We start from the raw sequence: 23232 nt of genomic DNA on the forward strand, positions 1-23232 counted from the left end.
TTCCCTCACTAAGGAACTTCTGCAAATCGCGCCCTACTGTGCACTGAGCTTCCTCCCTGTGTTTTAGGGCCCTGATGTGGCTGTGCCACCCGTGGCTTAGCGAGCTGGTCCCGCTGAGGGTCCTTGGCCTGTCTCCCATCTTTGGCTGCCACAACCCGTGCAGCAGGGAATCACGTTCTTTTGTATTTGTGGAAGTGTATCCTTAGGACAGACTCTTAAAAGTCAGCCTGCTGGGTCAAGATCCGAGACAAAGAGTTCTGTCGGAGAGCGCTGGTTGCCTCCGTAGGGCTTTTATGCTGTTTCTGTCCCACCAGCTTCCGGCGGGGGGGGGGGCACTTTGTCACAGGTTCACAAATACAGTGAATGAATGTATTGTCGAGCTTTGGGATTTGTGCCCATGTGATAGGTGAGAAAATGTTCTGTGCAGCTTTTAAACTTTTTATTTTAGAGCAGTGGGAGGGGTAAAGGGAGAGGGAGAGAATATCAAGCGGACTCCCTGCTGAGTACGGAGCCCGACATGGGGCTCAATCTCACGACCCTGAGATCACCACCTGAGCCGAAATCAAGAGTCGGATGCTCAACCGACTGAGCCGCCCAGGTGCCCCTGTTCTGTGCAGCTTAAAAAAAAAAAAAAATCAACTTTATTAAGGTATAATTTGTGTACAGTAAGATGCACCCATTTAAAGTGCATAGGTTGGTGAGTTCTGACAGTCTACTTTCTGTCACCATAGATTAGTTTTGCCACATCTACCATTTTATATAAATGGATCGATAGGGTATGTAGTCCTTTGTGTCGGACTTATTTGACTCAGCACAATGACTCTGAGGCGCATACGTGTCGCTGCACGCATTTGTGGTCTGTTCCTCCGATCGTGAGTAGTCCCCATTGTGTGGCTCTGCCACTCTCTTTGTTTGCCTGCCAGTGGCTGTTTGGGTTGATTCCAGTTTGTGCCTATTATGAATAGAGCTGCTATGAACATACTTGCACAAGTCTTGTTGTGGACACGTGTTTTCATGCCTTTGGGTAAAGAGGCGTAGAATGGCTGCATCATATTGTATGTTTAACTTCAGAAGTCACCAGACCTTGCTCCCAAGTGCTCGTGGTCAGTACGTGAGTTCTGTTGCCCCACACTCTCACAGACCTTTGGTGCTACTAGCCTTTTTTATTTTGGCAGTTCTAGAAGGTACAGCGTGGTGTCTTTTTGTGGTTTGCATCTCCCTGAGGACTAAGGATGCTGAGCACCTTTTCAGTTTCTTACCATTTTATTTCCTTTTTTGTGAACTGTCTATTCACATCTTTTGCCCATTTAAAAAAAAAAAAAAGGTTGCCTGTCTCTTTATTATTGAACTTCAGAGTTCTTTGTATATTCTGGCTACAAGTCCTTTTTATATCCATTGTGGATATTTTCTTCTAGTCTGCGGTCTGCCTTTTCATTTTCATAATCATATCTTTTAGAGACCGGAAGTTTTGATTTTTGTGAAGAGTCAGTATTTTTTCTGTTGTGTATTCTTCGTGTCCTAAGAAATTTTAGCATTTCTCTTATTCTGAGCAGCTGAGCCCCTTTTCTTTCTGTTTAAAGGCTGTTTGCCTATCTTTCTGTGAATTAACTGTCCATGTCTTTGGTCTGTTTAAAAAATAATCCTTTTATTGGTCTTTCTCTTCTTGATTTGTACGAGTTATTTGTATATTAGGGATATTAGCCCTTTATGGGCTGAAGTGGTATTTTCTCCCACTTTGTTGTCTTTCCAACTTTGCATGTAGTTTTTTCTATGCAAAATTGCACGCATGTGTTTTCACATAATCCACTGTATCTGTTTTATTGCTTATAGATTTAAGGCTAGAGGCTCCTCACTCCCAGGTTATAAAGGAATTCACTGATGTTTTGTATGGTTTCACTGTCATACATTTAGATCGGTTCCATTTGGAGTGGATTCCGATGTACAGTGAAGCTGGAATCAATTTTATCTTTTTGCAAATGACTGTCCAGCTGTCCCCATATCATCTGTTAAAAAGTCCATCTTTTTCTAATGATTTGAGATCACCTTCCCTAGACCTTTATCAATAAGATACTAAATTTCCGTATGTACTTGGACGTTCTCTTCTGTTGTTTCTAGACTCATGTCATGCCATGGGCCCATCTGTCTATTCCCATGGTAACACAACCCTCTTGTAAGTTGTCAGCTTTATGACCTGCTTGAACGTAGAGCAAGGGAACCTCCTCCTTGTTTTTCTTCATCCAGGTTTTCCTAGATATTCCTGCTTATTTATTTTTTCCCTATAAACCTTAGAACCAGCTTGTCTAGCTCCAGAAAAGATACTTGTTGATTTTTTTCAAATGGAACTGTGGTAAATTCTGTATGAACTTGGGCGGACCTAATCAGTTTCTTGCTGCCGAGCGGCCCTGTGCGCACACGGGAGCGCTTTCCCCGTTCGTCCCAGTGTACTTTTCACAAGGCCCTGGCGAGGACCACTGTGGGGCCGAGCTGACAGCTTTTTTTCATTTGGATGTTATCCATTTCATGTAGGTTTATTCCCTAGGAATTTCTCTTTTTCATCGCTCTTCTGATGGGCTCTTCTCTCACTGTTTTCCAGCTGGCTGCTGTTTGCATATACGAAGGTAGAATTGGTTGCTGGTCATTTTACACCTTGCTGTCTTACTGAATATCGTCTTTATTCATCTCAACATTTATTTTCTTGTGTTTTCTAGGTGTACTTGCATATCATCTGCAAAAAGAGATCATTTATCTCTTCCTTAGGGTATGAATATTTTTAAAGCTTTGTGCTATATATTGCCAAATCTCTTCTTTTGAAAAATATGGTACCAATTTATGTTCCTGCTGGAAGTGTTTGGCCACTCCCTTGCCAGCACTGAGTATCCACATTTTTTAAATCTTTGCCAGTTTAATACAACCTTCATTCATTACAAGGAGGACATTCATGGGGCCCCTTGTCCACAAGGCGCTGTGAAGGAGGCTGAGGACACAGCCTCCCCCCCAAGGCCTTATTCTAGGGTGAGATGAGACAAAAGTTAGTTTTTTTAATCCTCCAGCTTTACTGAGGAATAGCTGACAAAAAGTGTATAAATTTAGGCTTTACAAAGTAGGGATTTAATATACATTATGAATGATTGACACCATGAAATTACCATATCCATCCCCTCACATAGTTATTGTGTGGTGTGTGTGTGAGAGAGAGAGATGAGGACACTTAAGATCCATTCTCTGGGCAAATTTCAAGTCTATAGTATTTTTAACTATAATCAGCATGGTGTACATTGGATCTCCAGAACATACTCCTCTTACAACGGAAAGTTTGTACCCTTTGGCCAACATCTCATTTCCCCCCAGTTCCTGGCAACCACCCATCTGCTCTCTGGTTCTCTGAGTTTAGCATTTTTAGATTCTACCTATAAGGGAGATCATATGGGAGTTGTGGAGGCTCAAGCTTCTGGAAGCTTACAATTAAGACTGCTGCCTTCCTGGGCCCAGCCAATGGGAAAAGGACTGGCTGCCCTAGTGGAGAAACCCATCTCAGGCCCAGAGAACTCTTTCTGGAAAATCCCTGAGCAGTTAAATCTATGACCCGCTCCCCCCTTACCTTCTTCTGTAGAGTCCTGTCATAGTGAGCCCTTTGGGTGCCTTACCTGATCCCCTGCACGTCCCACTGTGTGCAAAGGCAGGGCTGGATGCTGAGGATCCTTCCCCATCAATGAGATCCAATAAAATGGACAGAGCCTCTGGAGCTCCTGCTTTTCCATAAAGCCCTGCCACCCTCCCGCCCCCACCAGTATCCTTTGAAAAACCCCGTCCATTCACAGAGGGCACTGCTTGTTGACACAGACTGCCCGGGCCCTGGCTGGCATCTCTCCCCCACACAGCAGGTTATAGCCCTCCACCCCTTGCCGTGGCCCTCTCCTCCATGCAGCCTGCCCCAGGCAGCCCTTGTTGTTCCTGTAACCTTTTCCCACACACCTGTGCTCTCCACTCTGCACCTGACTGCTGTGTGATCCCAGGCAAGCATCTTACCTCTCTGAATTTGTCTCCCTCTGCACTTCCCGGGCTGGGGTGGAGTGGTGGAGGGAGTATTTGCATCAGCTCTGCGCAGCTGGGGCTCCGGGAGGGGCTCCACCGGTGTGTGTTTATGGATGACTGATGAAAGAAGGATGAGCCCCACCCGGACACCGTCCACTAGCTGATTTTGCACTCAGCTGGTCTGAACCAGAGGATTATCACATCCAGGGGCTCCTAAGCGCAGCCTCTGTTTGGGACGCAGCCACCCTCTCCTACCCCCCGCCAAACCCCATTTGAGGGTCCAGGCCCCGGAGTCTATTTCAAGCCATGCTCTGGAGCAGTTGGGTGGGAAGCTGGGCCCTGAAAAAGGCAGGGTCTGCCTGGCGTCACTCAGGTCACCGGACCCCAGCCCAGGCTCCTCCCCATACCGTCCCTGCTCCTGCAGGCGTCTGGATCTTTGCTTGGGCGATCCCACCCTGGTATCTTGGGACAGTACGGTGTATGTAGAAAGGGGGGGTGGGTGTGAGAAGCACACCCACCACCAGCCCTCAGCCCAGGCAGCTGGGCCCTCAGGATAAAGGAAATTTCCTTCTCTCTGTATTTATTTTCCACATCCTTGACTTTGAAAGCCAAGCTGGTGTTGATATTTACCTTGGCCGGGCCTCTCCATCTCCCCGGGCCAGCCTCGTGTAAACATGATGTTCCTTCTCTCAGCTCTGCTAGGGTTGAGGTGGCCTTTTGCAACCAATTCTAGGAATTTTGAAAGTCTGAAGGCTTAAGTTCAGGAACCAGCCCCCCAGGGAGCCCAGGGTGTGGGGAGCCCAGGGTGCGAGGAGCCCTGGGGGCCTCTGTGCTGGCCTCTGGCTCCCTCCAAAAGAGGCAGCTGGGCGGGGCCTCCAGCCTCCTCACCCCTCTTAGCAGCGGTGATGCTTTGAGAGCCCCGCTGTCCCCTTATTCATGCTGCCCCCATGAAGGATGGCCCCAGAAGTCTTGGGCTCCCCAAAGACACAGAGGGACAGAGGCAGGATCTGGCTGTTTCCCCTGGGACTGGTGGGCAGAGAGCTTATTCCCAAGGGTCAGCCAGCTCTTTGGTGCTTGGCCAGGTGTGCCATCTGTAGTCCATCTGGCACCTGGACCACAGCTGACGTGCCGCCCCGGGGGTAGGAGCCTGCTGAGGTGGGTGGTGTGTGCACAGGCAGGCCGGGCCCCCTTTGAGCAAGCACACAGGCCAGGGTCCCTGCCCTGGGAGACCTCGAGAAGGAGGCGATTAGAGAGACAGGATGACCTGGGGCAGTGGTCGGTGCGGCAGAAACAAGAGCGAGGCGGGCTGGTGGGGGCAGGGCTGGCGGCTGTGCGGTGGGGTTGGAGGTGAGGGGCGCTCACACTCTCGGTTCAGGTCCCAGCACCCCTGCCCCCAGGCTGGCCGCTGTTCACTCACTTAGCAGCGAGGCCTCAGGCAAATGACTTCCCTTCTCTGTGATTTGCTTTCGTTATACAAGAACTAGGGTGTCTGTCCTTAGTGACAAGGGCATTGTGAGGCACGCAGTGTGTCATCTGCTAGTGGGAGCTGTCATTCTTTTGCTTGCTATCACACCACACAGATCTGAGGCCACATCAGTGGGCACCACCGGGCAGCTGGACACTGAATGTCTCCCCTTCTCCACACAGATCTGGGACATGAGCGACGATGAGACCGTCTGACGTGGCCCACCCTCGCGTGGCTGGCTTCTCCCTGGCCACCTACTGAGGAGCCCTCAGTTATCGGAACCGGACTGCTGCCCCCAGGACCGATGATTTGGGGCCCTGCGCCCTTCCAGCCTTTGTGGGCTCCTCCTCTGTGTACGTTGAGGACCAGGGCCCCCTCTCCACTGCCCAGGAGCTTCTGGGGTTCTCCATTTCTCATGATTCATGATCCTACCAGTTCTGAGCTAAATAATAACCTTGGCTTTGGCATTGCCCTTGATCTGGGACTTGGTTCCCTCCACGAGTTCTTTTTTTCTTGTCGTGAAGTGTTTGATAGAACTCCCCGGATCCCTCCCACCTTGGCCCCCATGGGGCGGCAATGAGGACAGGGAAAAAAGTCAGCCGAACACACACCAAATGGGGAAATGAGAAAGCTCCTTCTGGCAGCCACTCTGGGGGGTACCACCAGAGTCCCTGGGCTGCCCTTCAAGCCCCAGAGAGGGGCCTCTGGGCACCAATGAGGGCTGACGTCCTTGTGAGCTCTGTCAGCCTGGCCTGCTGGAGAGGGAGGGACGTGCAGGACAGAAGGGCCAGCACTCGTCCCACTGAACCCAGAACTCCACTACGGACAGAGTCTGCCGCCCAGACTGTTCCTCCACCTCCTAGCCTGTCCCCAGCTGTGGGCAAAGCACCTGTGCCTCCCCGCTCAGGGAAGGAAAGAAGTTTCTGCTGCTACCTTGAGCTGGTGGAAGGGCCCAGGAACAGGTCTCAGGGCCACATCCTGGTAACGGCCTGGGTGGGCGCTCCTCCTGCCCCCGAGGAGGCCTCACACCCCTAGAGCCCACTCATCTGCGGCCGAGAGAGACGCCCTCCCTCCTGAGGGCCCTCCTCAGCGGTACTCGGAAGGCCCTGACTGCAGCGTGTGGCCATCTGCGACACCCACCCAGAGCTGGGCGTGGGGACTCAGGAGAGGGAGGCACCCTCTCCACACTTGTGTTCTTGGAGTGCTCTCTTCTGCCCTAGGCCTGGGACCCAAGTCAACAGTGAGTCTGAAGGCTGGAGTTTCTGCAGGTCGGGTCGTAAATGGGCTGCTCGTGGAGCCGGAGCTGCGGTCGCGGACTGCCCGCCATCGTACGCGGGTGCAGGCCCGCTGCGCCCTCCCCGGGCCCGTGGGTCACACGCACAGCCTGTGGTTTAAGAGCACTTTATTATTGTTCTTAAGGCTACTTTTAAGTACAAAAAAAAGATGGCCTGCCAAACCTTTTTTTTTTTCTTCTTCTTCTTCCAGGAAAAACAGGCCACAGAGAATGGTATATTACAGATTTACAAACATGGAGAGAACGGTCAGAACGCACTGCGACGGCGTGGCTCTGTGAAGAACTCACTGTGCTCCTCCTGAGGCCAGGGAGTGTGTCCTTTCCCAGTGAAATGTTTGGTTTTCCGCTTCCCCGTGCGCCCGGGGCCCCTCCAGGGGCCCGCCTATCCCAGATAGGTCGGGGTCGGGGCCGGGGCCGGGCGCCTGCCGCCGACAGGCCGCTGCCCGAGGAGCCCGCCCTTCACAGAGCCCGCCAGCGGTGGCTGCTTTCCCGCCGCAGCGCTCAGTAGCCTGGAGCAGTAACAAACTAGTGGCTGTTAAGGCAGATGCAGTGTTCTCATAGAATAACTGTGTTCCTGCACTTTTACAGACAAATCTACGACAAAAAAAAAAAAAGATCAACTTTTTTTTCCAAACAAAAAAAAATATGAATGATTACAATGGGAGAGGGGAAATTAAATAGCTACATATCATTAACAATTAATTGTTCTTCAAAAAATACCTACAAATTTCTCTGTACATTCTTTACGCACAGCGTAATGATGGTCTTAAAGTTACCTATATAAAAAAAGTGTTCTCACCGATTTTTTCCTACAGAAAATATAGGGGCCCGAATGCGAAAGCCTGGAAGCCCAGTTACATGGGGGTGAAATGTGTGCAGGGGCAAGAGGAGAAGGGCTTTTCTTCCGCCTGTGGAAAGACCTGCAGCCACCCTGGGACCACAAGAGCTGATCGCTGACCTTTTTGCCCAGTGACGATTTTCACAAGTAACCAGCTAACCTATATTTTTCTTATACTCAAAACCAGCCTCGAGGGCTCCCAGGTGTCCGCAGTGCCTCCCAGGGGAGGCGGGCACGCCTGTGTCACCTGGCCAGGCGACTTTGTAAGCCCTCTGGTGGCCTTCTGGAGGCTGGAACATGGCGGGGCTGGGGGGGCGGGGGGTAGAAATGTACGTTCCCCAAAAAGAGGAGCAGCTGTTGAACATCCACAGCTGTGGCCGTCATGCTTTCTTCTTCGCCTAATTTCTAGTTAGTAGCTATTACTCTAGCAAACGATAATAAATGCAGTGATAACTGTATAAAGTCAGAGGAATGTATACTGCCTTGGCCCCAGCGTACGAGGAAGCACACAAAATACCGTATCACAGATTGTCAGTAATCTGCTGTTCAGCCAAGAGGGTTGAAAGGGAGCAGTTTCTGCATGGAGGGAAGTTGGAAGACACAAACCCCGACTCCCCTGGGAGCTAGTAATAAGCAGACAGGGATGCAAAAAATAAATGTCAGCCAGCAGCAAAAAAACTCCAGCATCCTACACCGCGGCTGACCCACGACTGGCCTGCCCGTCTCCAGGGCCTGCCAGCCCCACACTACTCGGAGTAATGTGAACATCAAACACAAATCTCAGAGTACAACTGTACCAGCAGTAAGTATATCTAGGACTGTAACTGACAAAAATAAACTAATTCTGAAAAGAAGCTAGTAAGTATTAAGGTTCTTGTTTACTATATCTATACAATTAATAGAAACCAGCTATTTTTCTCCATTTAAAACATGCATCACGTTGAAAGCACTATAGAATCCTCCAACCTCAGCTTTAGTCTAACAAACTGCAGTGTTCAGGAAAGGGAGAATGCCCGTGATTGGTAGAGTCTGCAGTCCAGTTGCAAGCACCTGAAATCTAGAGAGAAAGACCTATAACCTGTATGAGACTTCCCCTTCCAAAGCTGTTTTGTCTAAATTTTAAAAAACAAACAAAAAACACACAAATGGTCAGAAATGTCATCCTTAAACCCTTTGTTTTTCAGCAGTTTGCCCTCAGAGTACTAGCATCTCACAGAAAGTTGTCAGGCAGGCAACTTTAGCCCTCCTCCAATAGTGCAAATCAGACGCGACAGTTCTCTGCTCTCTTCAAGTAGACGCACGCACGCACGCAGATGCACACACGCGGGCCGGACCCAACACGCGATGGAAGCTAAGCCACACACACCCCGGTCTCGAGAAGCGAATTAAAAAGCACAGAGCATCTGGGTCACCAACGTCGTGGCTTGTGACTGAGAAAGCGTGCGCCGTGGAGTCCTGGCCCCCGGCGGGGCGGCAGACCTGCATCAGAGGTTTCTTTGGTAACTGAGGCAGGAAGGCAGGAAGCTACGTCAGATGTTCCATGTGCAGCTCCCGCGATCATGTCTGAGGGCCCCCGGGGACGAATACCAAGCAAGTACAAAAACAGAACAAAAATCCCAACGACATGGTTTTTGCGAATAAACCATCCCTTCCCTACCCTTCCCCCCACCCCACCCCCACAATTTTTTTTTGTTTTGTTTTTCCGTTTTTTAAGCACTGACTGTTCAAAGCTCAGGCAAACCATGCAGATTGACATCTTGTTCCAGGTGGCGCTCCCTTCACGAGACCACGGAGGGGGAGTGGCTGTGGCTGACCATGTGCGCGGAGGGGCTGGCAGGCTGGCCCCTGCGCGAGGCTGACTCGGGGCTGCTGGATGCGCCGTCCTTGGCCGCCTTGATCTGAAGCCACGTATCACCCAGGGCTTTGGCAAAGTGGTCGTCCACGGAGCCCGTGATGGACACCGAATTGGGCGCCGGCTCGGGCTCCTTGTAGTTCTTGCCCAGGCTCCTGCGGAAGTGCTCCTCCACCACGGGGTCGCAGGTGGTGGTGGCTGTGGGGAAGCAGGACAGCGGTCAGTCAGGGCTCTGGGGACAGAGGACCCATGTCCCCAGCCGCCCTGGCTGGGCACTCGGCCAGGTCTCTTCTCTGAACCTGTAACATGGCAAGGTGCCGGCCTGGGCCAGGTAGGAGTTCAGAGAGAGAACACGGTCTTAATAGTGGTCGATCTTGTCCCAACTACAGTTTCTTCCCTGGAGGCTTCTTCCCTCTGTCCCACGCAAGCCAGACACGATGCATGTGCGCTCAAAAAAACACACTTTTTTAACCTCAACAAAATATAAGCTCCAGGGGCTAGTTGTTCTGTCCACAGCACGATGAAGAAGGAGCTCAAACACTCCACTTAAATCACGTCCAGCGAGGAAGCCCGAGCCCCCGCCCCGGCCGCCTCCCGCCCCGCACGCAGGGTGACTTACAGCTCGGGGCCCTCCGGTAGCTGGCCGGCCCGGCCGCCACGCAGCCGCTGTGCGCGATGGGGCAGTGGGAGAGGTTGCAGTTGCGGGTGCTGGCAGAGGCGCACGTGATCACCGAAGGCCGGTTCTGGGGAGAAGAGGCGGCTGGCGTTAGCTCTGGCTTGGGAGGCAAAGAGCGGTGGTGCTCACCCCAGCCAGTGACCGCAGTCCTTACACAGCTGGGGGCAGAACGAGTCTCTGGGTCCCTCCACCACCACGGAGGGGGCACCCATCCTGCCCGCGGGGAGCCAGGTGCCACCATCCATCGGGTCCCAGTCCTCCGTGCAAGGCCCTCATCAGCACCCTCCACTACTCTGCTGGGAGCCTGTCCCGCAGCCCTTGCGGACAAGAGGCAAAGTGAAGCCCGGCCGCCTGCGGCCTCGACTGCAAAATCGGAGTGAACTTGCTAACCCACAGCAAACTCCCAGCCGTGGGCCTCCACGGGGGTGTGAGAAGCCTCCACAGCTCTTGAGGTCAAGTCCCCAGGGCAGCTGGGTCCCTGCCCTTCTCAGCATGTGCCCCGTAGCCCAAGGGCTTCTATGCACCATCCCAGTACCTTCCCAACATACAGCTTTTGCTGATGCTAAAGGCAGCTCAAGTTGGATTCTATTATGACCACACAAATCCTGACGGTGACAGACACGCAGAAGTACATCCAAGTATGAATTTATATGCATCCCACCCCTTGCCCAATTTGCTCTGCCGACACACTCTCCTTCCCCACGACCGCCACACTGTCTGCCTGGTAAAAACTCTACTTGTCCCCTAACACCCTGTGACTATCACCACCTCCCCATTTAGCAAGTCAACCATGCCTTCTAGGTGTGCCCAGAAGACCCCAGCATCTGGCTCCTCCAGCCCGTGCACACTTCAGAGCAAGGACCACAAAGTGTTTCTGGAGCCCCAGACCTTGGCACAGTATCCAGGACAGAAAATATCTGTCAATCAAACAGCTTCCTCAGGTTCCAGCCAGGAAAGACATGTGATGGCACTGAAGACAAGATGGAGGAGGATGTGCCCTGAGTTCCAAGAAAACTAGAGGGGAGCTGGTTGAAGGGCCCCCTGAGAGGGCCCAAGGATAAGAACAATGTCAATGTGAGGGCAATCAGGGCTTCTCTACCCCTGGCCTTCCCTCTAAAGAGTTCAATCAGTAGCCAGGATAAAGACACAAAAGGCTTGCCCAGCAAACCTTCCCACGACGGGAAATGAACGGGAGTGAAAAACATGTTCTGTGATAAAGATCTGGACCTACAAGGATGGGCCAGGACGTGCTTGAGTCTAACGCAAAATTACTCACATCCAAGACGGGGGAAGATGCAGCTTAGCAGCAGCATGTAAAGGAAAAATTGGGGGTTTCCTTCCTAGCTCAACACATCAGCAATGGGGATGGAGTGAGTGTGACCCGTCACAGTATGGACAAAAGTGGTGCAGAGAGAACATGGCTTTGCGGCCAGGTCTGCTCCCCACCATCAGGCAGCACCTCCACCCTCTCACCTCCATTTCTTCGTGTGTGAGACAGGAAGAGTAGCAGCTGAAGAGGGGGCTGGAGGACGGCCAAGCCTGTGGTGGCAGGGGTCCTGCCCTTCAGGGGCTGGTCTTGCCGCCCCGGAGGGCAGCCTGCAGTCTAGAGCCCACCTTCTGAAGGGTCTTTTAACCCCGAGCCTGTGATCTCCCTGCCTCCCCTCTCGTAGAATGTGCCCTCCATCCATGAGGCAGGGCCGAGGCGGCCATGTCCATAAGTGACCTCGCCCCATTGGCCAGGCTGGAAATCTGACCAGGCTTGGGGCCAACTCCTAAGCCAGACTAAGTAAGAGATTCAGGTTGACCTCAGGAGCCATGGGGCAGTCACACCAGGCTGGCTGTGTGGCTTGAGAAGCAGAGAGAGAGAAGAGGATGCAGAGACCTGGACCGGCACAGAGCCAAGGCAGGGAGAGCCTGGCTTCCTCACCAGCTCTCCCAGGCAAGGGCTGGCCCTTCCTTCCTGATCCTGCCGTACCCATGACCCTGGGCTCCAGGAGACGCCCCAGTCCTCCCAATAAAACTCCCTTCCTTTTGTGCTTACGTCAGCTCAGGCTGGTTTTTGTTCCTTGCAACTAGAGTCTGACTGACGCAAATGTTGCCAAGTGGGGTCATGTTTTGGGGAAGGGGTCATGGAAGGTGAAGAAATGTAAAGTGTCAGAGAATGAATTTGGGGAAGCTTAGAATAAAGGTAGAAGAATCAAGTCAACATCCAGCCCTTATGTCAGCCACTCCGGGACAGAATATGGCCCCTGAGCAGGGCCAGCAAGACAGAACCACCGGTGAACGTGGGGACGCTGTGAAGACATTCCAACCTCACTCCTGCTAGTAGTAGGTCATCTCCAGGACCCCTCCGGGCTGGAGACGAAGGGAACTCTGTGGACAGGTGCACAGACAGCAGGGGACAGCCTCTCTTCCTCCCCGCCAGCCCAGGCTGCAGGGCGGCCCGGCCGGGCGCTCCCGGGACAGGCCACACCACTCCCTCCTCTGCAGAGCAGGCTCGTCTCCCAACCCGGCTGAGAGCAGGGGGGGCTTCCGCGCCACAACCCCCCCCAACAGGCCTCCCTCTTCCAGATGCTGAATGCGGTGAGCTCCCGTGACCCAAACGCCTCCCCCAACCCCCTCGTTTTCCAGATGGGGAAAACGAAGGCCAGAACTGAGTAACCTGCTGGAGCTTCCACAGCCAACCCGCAGCAGGGCCAGGCTGAGACGGTCACTCACACCGCACTCAGCCCTTGCCCCTGCTCTGGCTGCACCCGGAGCCGAGGCCGCCCTTGGGAAAGAGCATCTAGAAGAGAACCATTCTGCTGTTCACTGTCCCAGGGATTGTTCATATGTAACCTTATCCTGTGTCTCCTCATTTGCTGCTGTCCTCAAAGCCACTCTTGTGGGCTCTTCCATAGCTTTCCTTAGGACACTCTATCCCCTCAGAGCTGCCATCACAGAAACATGAAGTGGGGTGACACCTTCTGCAGCCTCCCCAGACACGGCCCTCTGGGAACTTTCCTATCCCAGTTCCCAGAGATCTGAGTCACAGTTTCCACCCAGAAGAGGAAGGCTTCCACCGCCTGCCGACCCAGAGCTGTGCCCCTGCTGCAGGAAGCCCCCGCCCCGCCCCTTCTGTGGCTCAGAGCTACAGGGCGGCAGGCACCCTTCCCCACAGGAGCCACCCTGACAGCTCCCCAATGAAACCCAACCCTGGAAACGGGCGGATGCCGCTGAGCTGCTGGAGAACAGGGACCGTATCGCTCGTCTCTGTGTGGCCAGCACAGTAGCTGGCACAGAACTCCGTAAACGTCCGAGAGGAAGCTCAGGTTCCAGTGACTGTCCAGGCCATCCCACGCTGGCACAGGAAGGAGCTCGATGAATGGTCACCAGGTGCATAAAACACACGCTGACCCGCAGCCACGGCGGGAGGGCAAGCTGATAACCTCTGCTTCTCCACCAGCCCCAACCTTGAAGTTTAGGTCTGGGCCAGCATGTCAGGGAAGCCAAAGCCACTGTCCCCATCCGGGAAAGCTGCAAACTTATTCCACCCACTGGCTTTGTTCTTCATCCAGGAATCCCCTAAGAACTCAGGTGGGAAGGTTCTCAGTCCTGGAAAACCCACTCAACAGCCCCATGGCACATCGGACAAGCCAGGGATCCTCTTGCTGGACTGGGCAGCCAGGCACACTTTACAGAAGGGTCGGGGGGACCATGGTTAAAAGAGCCAGGTCACTCTGTCCCGCGGTACACTTCTCACACAGCAAATCTGACCAGAATCAACCAGAAGATCCTCAAAGTCCTAGAAACCCATGATCCAAGCCAACACTAAAGCTTCAGAGACAGCTGTTCTGGGCAGAGATAGTTCCAGGGGTCCTGGGGAGCTTCTTCCTCCAAGTCACCATGGGCTCAGAGATGGAACTTCCCAGTGGAGTACCACTCCCCCCACACCCCCAATCCCTCGCCCATCGAGGGACTCCCCACAGCAGTGGCCGCAGCCAGAGGGCTGAATTCCCTGATCCTAGAAACCAATTCTCTGATGTTTAAACCACCTCTCCTGTGGCCTCTGAGTGCAATCCTCCCTGCACACACCCACCTCCCTGATGAGACTACGAGCTCCTTCTAGGCTAGAACTTATCCTACACGTGTGTCTCTGTGTCTCCAGGGCTTTGCAGAGCCCCAGGGCACAGTCCGCACTGGTAAGTGTGCAATACGTGAATGTAGGGATAACTCGGCCCCGAGTTCCTATCAGAATAAGTGGCTCTCTGCTGCCGCGTTAACAGTTGTAGTAGTACGCTGGATAACCGGCGTCCTCCAGACTAAGACCATGAGTGCCTCTAGCTCGCTTGACCAGCTTCTAGCATCCTCTCCTTGCACACAGCAGGCGCCTACCCAGTTTCGTTAAATGAATGCATGAAACCAATGGGATGGAGATGCCTGGCCCCACATATGAAGCACAACTGCCCCTCACCCTCACTGGGATTCTCAGGCACCAGCACCACCATTCCCAATGCCCAGAGCCTGCCCCCAGCAGTATGAGAGACCGGATCAGAGACGGGCGCCAGGCAGTGCTGGCCAGGCCAGGGCACGGCTGGGGCAGGCGGGGGTGCTGCAGGGAAGCCTAGGCACGCCCAGCAAGCAGAGCTCCAGCTGCACCCAGCATCTCCTTGGGACACGGCACCCGCCTCGCTCACTGCCCGTCAGCCTTCGGCAAATGCTGACTGGGGACCTATTGGGTCACAGGCCCCAAAGGTTCACAGAGAAACACTATGGGCTCATGAGGGGATTCCAAACCTCAATGCTGATGCTTCCTTTTATATTTCCCCAGGAGCCCCACTTTTGAAATATTGGTTTTTTAAAGCAAGTAAACTGTGTTTATTAAGTAATAATTTAATTTCCTTTAATAAAAAAAAATCCCTATCTGCCAATCACAGATTTCTCACCAGCGGGAGCTAATAATCGCTCTGACCACTGACTTTATAGGATTCCAACCCAAAGCAAAGGAACCTGACATTTAACTTTGTCAGTGTGACCTTATAACAGGTAAATGCAGGATTTTCCTTGACCCTCCTAAAAAGAAGACCGCTGAGCAAGACTGCTGAAAACATACCTAACCTAAGCCAACCCTGCCTTGTGCAAAGACACTAAGCCCCAGAGATGTTAAACGTCTCGTCCGAGGCCGTCAGTCCTGGGAGGCAAGGCCCGGGAGGGTCCCAGTGGGAATTAAACATGAGGCGGCACTCGGTAAAAGGATCCATGCTGCCGCCACTCCTCCTCTTTCCAAGCGCAGAACAGAGGCTAAGCACCACCTCTCCTGCCACCTCTCTCCTGGCCCTCCGCCCCGTGCTCTCCGCCCAGGCTGCAGTCCCCAAGCCCCTGGACCTACCACCAGCCACCAGCCGGAACCCTACGGCCAGAGGCATACCTGCTGCCGCTCCACTGGGGTCAGCGTGGGCGAGATGCCAGCCGACCTGCTGGCGTCCATGCTGTTCTTGGTCAGTGCTAGGGGCTGCTCCATGCTGAGGCTGGGGAGGGACGTGTACAGGTGGTTGCCATGCAGGCTCATGGTGGGGGCCACGGCACGCTCGATGGGGCTGCGGCTCCGCTCCCGAGGGTCTTTTCGGCAGTCTCCATTGGCAGTCTTGTTCCTGAAAGAGAGGAAAGAGCGCTCAGATGGGAATACCTGGCATCCCCTGAACGGTGAACGGGATGCCGGCCCTGTGCCAGGCGCTTCACGCTCACTATGTCATTGAGTTCTTCACTGTGTTGGGGATAAATATTTATCACCGTTTCCATTTCCGAGGCTCAGGTCAAGCAGCTCACCAGAAAGTTGAGGAGCCCCAGCGCTAACAGAGGTCGGCGTGACTCCAAAGCCCCTTGGTGCTGGGAGGAAGCACCCTCCCCAGGGTCTGAAGTCGGCTCTGCAGGGCCATCCAAATGAAGGTGGCACCCCTCCGCTCGGCATCCTGCCCTCCTGCACGGCTGCGTGCCTATCGGAGTAAACGGCACTTGCTCGGAGCCTGGAGAACCAGCCTATGTGCTCGAGGCCGGCTTGGCTGGACAAGCATCTGCCGTTCAAAAGGATGAAGATGACGACGACGTGAAGTCACCAGACACCTCCTAAGGGGCGGACCCTGTTCTGGGCCTCCAGCAGCATGAGCTCCCCACATCTTCCCAACAACACAAACGAGATGCCACAGCGATCTCCTTGCCAGAGGACAGAACCGGGACTCAGGACAGTGGGGCCGTGGCTGGTAAGGGGCGGTCATAGCGCGCAGCTCTACTGTCCTGTCCGCAACGCACCAGCCCCGGCAGTCGGCTTCAGCAGCGTCCCGAAGACCCCCGCCGCGTGCGTGGCCCTTGGCAGGTGCCGTGTGAACATGGACGGGGCTGCCAGCACCACCCCTCCCCGCGATCTGAGTGACCCCAGCTCAAGCAGCATCCTATGCGGCACCTGTGAGAGAATGACTGGTCGGGCACGGCCGGTCAAAGCCCAGGAACGCCGCTTCGGCCCAGCGCCCTCCCGCCCTGTTTATTGAGGGGGTTCGTCGTGCCTCGGGTCTCGGCCCCTTCCATCCACCATGGTCTTTGCTGCCAGCACCATCTTTTTCTCATAACAAATGAGAAGTCTTTTAACTAGAAATGTGGGAGATAAAAATGTCAGTGACTTTTCTTTAAGGATTGCAAATTATTCTGAGTCCACAAGCAACCATCCTCTGGCCTCAGCAGACACCCTGTTTTATAGCAAAGAAGCCGGGGCTCATACACTATGAAACCCAGAGAAAGCTAAAGTCACAGCCTGCCTCACTGCCTGAGTAAGATAAAAGGTAAGTTGGAATTTGAAATGGGCACGTGTTGGACGGGCACGCCTTCTCCCATCGCAGGCTCATGTGCAGCTGTAGGAAGTAATACAGATCCCGTGTTTCCTTCCCCCGTCTCCCCCAGTGGGGACATCTTGGACAACACCCCCAGCTACAGATGCTCGATCTGCCGGCCTGATTCAGTCCTGCTTTACTTGTATTCCTCTATAAAACAGATCAAACCACATCACGCCCTTAGTTACAACTCTCAGGAGCTCAGCACCCCTTCTAGGCCTTTCCCACTCTGGTCCTGACCACCCTTCCGCCCCCGTGCCCCCGAGCATGGTGCTCCGCAGTTAAACAGTCTTCCTGCCATTCCTCAAGTAAGACGCACCACTCTCAGCCTCTAACCATGTGTGTTCGTGCCTCCCCCGGCACACACACCACTCACTGCTAACCGTGCCTGCAGCTCTAGCTGCCGTGCTCGGGATCCCGAAGTGCCCTGTGCACACCTTTCATAAAGAACCCATCACGCCACTGTGAGCAATGTGTTCACCTTTGCACCACCCCCCAACCTCCCGGGGGCTTCCGGGAGCGCACCAAGCCCTGCTCACCCTGCACGCTGCCTTGTGCCCATGGGGACCACGAGTGAACACAGAGAAGCAGCACACGGGTGACCGGGGAAGGAAAGGCAGCACTGTGGCCACGGAACTGAGGAGGGGCAGAATCGGGAAGAAGTGAGGGCTGAGGAGCCAGCTGCAGGGGGGTTCGCACCCTCTGGATAGATGACGAGCCTGGATCAATACGCCAGTGGGGGCTTCGCAGAAAGAGCACGAGACGTTGCAAGGCCCGCATGCTTTGGTTCTGCGCGCCATCTCTCAAGCCACGGAGCCCGGTGTCCTCATCTGCCCTGTGGTCACAGCAGAATATCCCTTGGGGGGCTTTCAATGAGGACCGAACAGAAGACAGACACAAACAATCGCGCTAGCCCAGCGCAAGCGCCCAGCGGACACGGTGGGACCAAACCAGCTGCAAGTTCGGGTAATTCACCACAGAAGGCACAGCGTTTAATTTACGGGTGATTTTTCTCCCTTATCCTCTGGTTGACGACACAGCGTGACTTACAGCAGTTAGAGAGCACATTTTCAGCCTATTCAGACGGTCATGCACGAGTATGTTCTGGTCACGTAGTTTAACGATACATTGCACACACACCGCCTTCACCCCAGCAATTTTCAAAGAATTACAACACCAAACAAATACAAAAAGCTTAATTTTGAAACCAGCCGTCCATCACTCCATCTTCCTCTGATGATTCAGAAGACACGACAGGCCTTTCCAGAGAAGGCCTCCAGGGCTATGGCAGCACGAGAGCAGAATCACGCAGCCTCGCCGAGGAAGTCCCACCAGCCAGGCTGCCAGCCCAGCGAGCCCGGGATCGCCTGGACTTTCCCTAAACGCACATTTACTGCTAAATATACATTTTATCAGACTAGGAAAAGACGACATCATCACATACTCATCCTCAGTATCAGGTCTTCTTCTCAATTTGGATAAAATATAACGTTTGACAAGATACGCGAACTGCTTCCTTGACACCATCTTCCCCCCGCCTGCCAAAATGAGGTTCCTGGAGGCCTCTGAACGAACTGCAGACGCTCAGGGTACGGACTGATGGGCTTCGCAGTCCCAGTTTGCCTCTGTCCAATTCAGACTCCAGTTTCTCAAGCAATGTTAACTGGGCCCCTATTCTGTGAAGGCTACAGAGAGGAAGACACAGCCCTGCGTTCTCACAGGCGCATGACCTAGCAGGGAGGGGCACGGGCTCCCACGGGACAGCTACAGCACCAGGAGAGCTGGCATGGGCCACAGATGGAGGCAGAATGCTAGAGAGAGTCGAAGGATGAAGAGTCGCCTGGGGCTGGCAGGAAGGAGCAGCCTCAAGCTCGGGCAGCACCTGTCTCCATCCGACGTCAGAGTCACCAGCACAGACGGGGCAGCATCCATCCCCCGAATCTGGTGTCCAAGTGGCACCTCACTATTCGCAGGGCGCAGTGACGTGTATCAACCCAGCAGGGCTTCGGGACAGCCACACAAGGCCTGGGGACTAGTAAACCACATCACAGGAAAGGGACGCCCCAAGACAGTAGTGAATTGTCTCAAGGCATCCAGCTAACAGGGCAGAGGTGAAGACAGGCCAGGGCCAACCTGTGGCCCCGAAGATCTGCTCTGCCCCCACACCACCCCCAGGAGCGGGAGAAGAGAAGTCTGGGGAAGCTAACCCGAAAAGCGGTCAACTGCAAACATGACGCAGTGGGGCATCACGGATCAGACAAGACACTGACGAACACAGAAAGAAAATGTCTGAAGAACTTGGTGTTCAATTTTAGTAAAATTATACATTACTCACATTTCCAGCTCATTTTCCTGGTTCCCGGAGCTTAAAGACAGACATTGTTTTCCATGTTTCCCCCCTCCTCCAGTGAATCATAGCCCAGGCTCCTCGGCTTCCCAGAGAATCATGTGCTCTCACGGACAGCAGACAAACCACACGCTTCCTGCCCGGGAGATCCAAGTCGCCCCCGTTCTAGTTAAAGACAAAGTCTGCTCATGAAAAACCAACTGCAGCCCCATCGGGGCCCAAAGGGCTCCCCGGCCCCTCACGGGGAACCCACACTCACCCTGGGCCAGCACCGTGGCAGCCAGTGCTCAAGGAGAGGAACCAGAAAGGGGGGACAAGCGTGGAGAGGTGCTAACAAGGAAGATGCCTATCACACGGTCCTCCAGGACAAGGTGTTCCAGGGAATGGACACCGCATGTCCCCTGCCCTCTCTGAGCTGAGAAACCAAGCGTCCACCGTGTCTGGGGAAAATTGTGGTGAGAAGGGAAAAGAACCCATCCAGCACGTGAAAAAAGGGCACTGTGTCCATCTGTATTCTCATTAAAATGAGATGTTCCTGCCCTTAAATAGGAGCTCAGAGTTGAAACCAAACCCTTGGGAAGATATTACTTGATATTCTGGGGCCGTAGCTAAATTCCATGAACTACTGACAGCTACTAAATAAACCAGTATGAGCCTGAATTCTTCCAGCAGCGGAGGGGCTGTGGGTAGAAGACATTTTAGTTGGTGCTTTCCAGACCTATTCTGGGCCCCGGGGGACCGCCGAGCTGTAGGTCTCTCCACCCAGGTGAATGAGGCAAGACCCAGGCAGGGACCACACAGAGCAGCCCTGGGGGTGCCAGACCAGTCCCCGCAGGTGCAAACTGAAGGTCTGCGGCAGCCTCCATGGTGTAGGACGGTGTAGTGCAAACGGAAGTTCAATGCAGGAAGGAGCCAGGAGCAGTGGTGAGGCCCCGGGCAGCAGGGCCCCATGAGGAGAGGGTCACAGCCAAGACACAGCCCTCTCCCCTGCCCAGTCCTCCCGCTCCCATTTCACTCCTTACTGGAGCAGTCACCCTCTGGGAACCTGCAGGACAGTAACAAACCCTCGCGGTCCAGCACGAACAATAATAATAAAGTCAGAGGGCGCCTGGGTGGCTCAGTCAGTTAAGCATCTGCCTTCGGCTCAAGTCATGATCTCAGGATCCTGGGACTGAGCCTCGAATCAAGCGTGGGGCTCCCCGCTGCTCGGCAGGGAGCCTGCCCCTCCCCCTGCTCGTGCCACATTCATTACTTACTGAGTTCCTTGGGTTTATGATGGGGTAGGTGGGACTGTCCCAGTTCTACAGAAGAGAGGAGCAAGGTGGTGAAGATAAACTCAGCCAAGGATGGAGGTAGAGGCAGGACATCAGCCAAACATACCGAATGCTCTGCCCTCCTCTCCGAGGCCCTGTGAAAGCCCTCTGCTGCCTCCTGCTCCGCCCCAAGCTTCCAGGCGGCCTGGACTGCAGGGACGGAGGGAACAGTGGACACGCGCGATGGGACCAGCCCTCCATCGTGTCGGCCTTGCTTTCCACTCAGCCAGCTCCATGGGATGCTTTGGAGGGCCCCGCACCCCCCCGCCCCCGTACTCTGCCCAGCCCCCGGCGCCCCGTGCAGGGCTGGGCACACGGTGGACTCTTCACTGAATAAGTGAATTACTGGAGTCCCTACATTATGTGTGCACCCAGTGAACAGCATCGGTGTTGAATGAAAAAGGAATTAAGGAAATTTCAGAGGCAATTCTTCTGAAAAAGCAGAATTTAGGGAGCATTTAAATATTGAGAATAAACGGCAGTGAAACATCTTCTCCCTGTAACTACCTTCCCCATTTTTTGTCCTCCCGCCCCCCCCAAATTGTCCCCTAGGTCATCACGCACCACCCCACCTTCTCCTGGTGAGCAGGGTAATTCACAGCTTCCGGACAAGCAAGAGGGCACTCAGGTGTGTCCCCAAGATACCCTGTCAAGCCTGTCACTCCTTGGTACCAACTACAGACAGGAAGCAGGGGGGTGGTGATGCCACCAGGACACCGTGGTGCAAAGGGAAGGCAGAGACCCCCTTCTGGGTTCAAGAGGATGAGCTGTGTGTCAGTCAGGAAAAGTTGGGAAATACTGGCATTCACAGTGCCCCAAAGACACAGAACCTGGGACCTCTGCTTTAATCACAACCATGTCCTGGTCAGCAGCAGAAAGGGGACAGAGACGGACTGTAACTGTGGGGAGACACTGTGTTGAACGTGAAATTATCATCACTTAACAATCCAGAAAAAAGCCAGAGCCCTACCACCATCAAAGGTCCAAGGGAACCCAAACTGCGTGTGAAGAGCACTTTGGTTGGTGAATTATGCTGTCACCACGTCTATCCACCCACATAACCATTTCCCCGTGAGCTCCCCACAAAGGTAGCATCCCTCTTCTGCTACTTCAGATTTCAAAGAGCAACTACATGGAACCACACCACACATCCATTTGCTCTATCGCATGGCATGTGTGACCTACGGTCCCACTGAGAAGCGTTATGTATGCCACTGCAATGTTGCCCTTAGGAAGCAGTGTCCGAAAATATAATGCATTTAAGTTAGGGAATCCCTCTCTTTACCTTGATGATCTTTATTATCGTGAACTATCACTTACTGAATGCTACACGCCAGATCATATTCTAGACCTTTTCGTCTCATTAAACCCCTCACTACAGTACAAAGTAAGCATCATCCCCATTTTATAGATGAGTAAACTGAGGTTCAGGGAAGTTAAGCAGTTCATCTAAAGCTGCAAAACCAGTACAGTACGAGGATTCTAATTTCTATGTGACTGGCTCCAAGCTCTCCTTTGCACCTTTCCCTCTCAAGAGAGGGGGAAGAGCAGCAGGGAAAACGACAGGCCCGACAAATGAAATCACATACAGTATTCGCTTCTGACCTTTTCTTTCCTCTATGGGAGATGCTGGCAGCAATCGATGCCGCAGAACACGGCAGCCACAGCGGAAGCCCTTCCTTCGTGCTCCCCCTCCTGCGCTCACTCCCCCCCCCATCCCTAGATGCACCGCTGTCCTGTATTTGGGGAGTCTTCCCATCTGTGCTTGTGAACTCTCACCGCAGAGGAGTCTATCTGTAAACACCACGTAGCACGTTTCAGGGGTACGTTACGGTCTCACACTGGGCGTACAGCCTTGCCACCATGCTCTCCGCCCTCGCGTGGTTTGGGGGCTTACTCACGTGCTGAGCTGCAGACCTAGTCATGTACCTGCCGTGCGGTATTACTTCACATCTTCATATGAAGACACCGTCACGTAGTTACCCATTCCTGACAGGCATCTGGACCGTCACCTCTGGTTTGTCTTGTTATAAAGAACCCCACGGTGCTTCCATCCTTGCATGTCTCTGCCCGGGAACAAGGGTTTCTGAGAACCTCTCAGATAGATGTCTAGAAGTGCGCCACTGGGTCGCAGAGCTCGCCCCCTTCCAGGCTTCAACATGTTGCCAAACCCTTTATGACGTAGCTGTCCACGCTGTACTGCCTTGGCCAGCAGTGCGTCACCGCCCCCGGCGACGTGTGTCCTCCGTGATGTCCGGCTTTGGCGGCCTGTGGATTTCTGCCATTCTTGCGTATGGAGTCATTCCTCCTTCGTGTTTTAATTTGCATTTCTCTAGTTACCAGCACCGTTGAGCATATTTTCACACATCATTCTATTTCCCACTATAAATTGCTTTTATTTTGTTACGGGTTAAATTGTGTTTCCTCCAAAAGATGTTGAAGTCCTAACCCCCAGGACCTGTAAATGTGATTTCATTTGGAAAGAGTCTTTGTAGATAATCAAGTTAAGATGAGGTCATGAGGGTGGGCCCTAATCCAATAGGACTGGTATCCTTATA

At 53.6% G+C, this 23232-nt stretch overlaps 2 protein-coding genes across 11 annotated transcripts in view; one reads left to right on the forward strand and one right to left on the reverse strand.

Moving 5' to 3' along the window:
* ATG7 (autophagy related 7) overlaps positions 1 to 5981 on the forward strand; it is a 233706-nt gene extending 227725 nt beyond the window's left edge. For all 4 annotated transcript variants that reach the window (XM_048226710.2, XM_048226709.2, XM_048226708.2 and 1 more), the window contains one exon: positions 5680 to 5981. In XM_048226710.2, coding sequence (XP_048082667.1) covers positions 5680 to 5712 — 33 coding nt within the window. In that variant the 3' untranslated portion in view covers positions 5713 to 5981. The remainder of the gene's footprint in view (positions 1 to 5679) is intronic.
* Positions 5982 to 6882: 901 nt separating this feature from the next.
* Positions 6883 to 23232, reverse strand: part of VGLL4 (vestigial like family member 4) — a 153661-nt gene continuing 137311 nt past the window's right edge. For all 7 annotated transcript variants that reach the window (XM_026501379.4, XM_044385073.3, XM_044385074.3 and 4 more), the window contains 3 exons: positions 15565 to 15787; positions 10101 to 10224; positions 6883 to 9679 (listed from right to left, as the gene is read on the reverse strand). In XM_026501379.4, coding sequence (XP_026357164.1) covers positions 9408 to 9679; positions 10101 to 10224; positions 15565 to 15787 — 619 coding nt within the window. In that variant the 3' untranslated portion in view covers positions 6883 to 9407. The remainder of the gene's footprint in view (positions 9680 to 10100; positions 10225 to 15564; positions 15788 to 23232) is intronic.

Source organism: Ursus arctos, unplaced genomic scaffold (genome assembly GCF_023065955.2).
Source record: "Ursus arctos isolate Adak ecotype North America unplaced genomic scaffold, UrsArc2.0 scaffold_14, whole genome shotgun sequence".
Lineage (NCBI taxonomy): Eukaryota > Metazoa > Chordata > Mammalia > Carnivora > Ursidae > Ursus > Ursus arctos.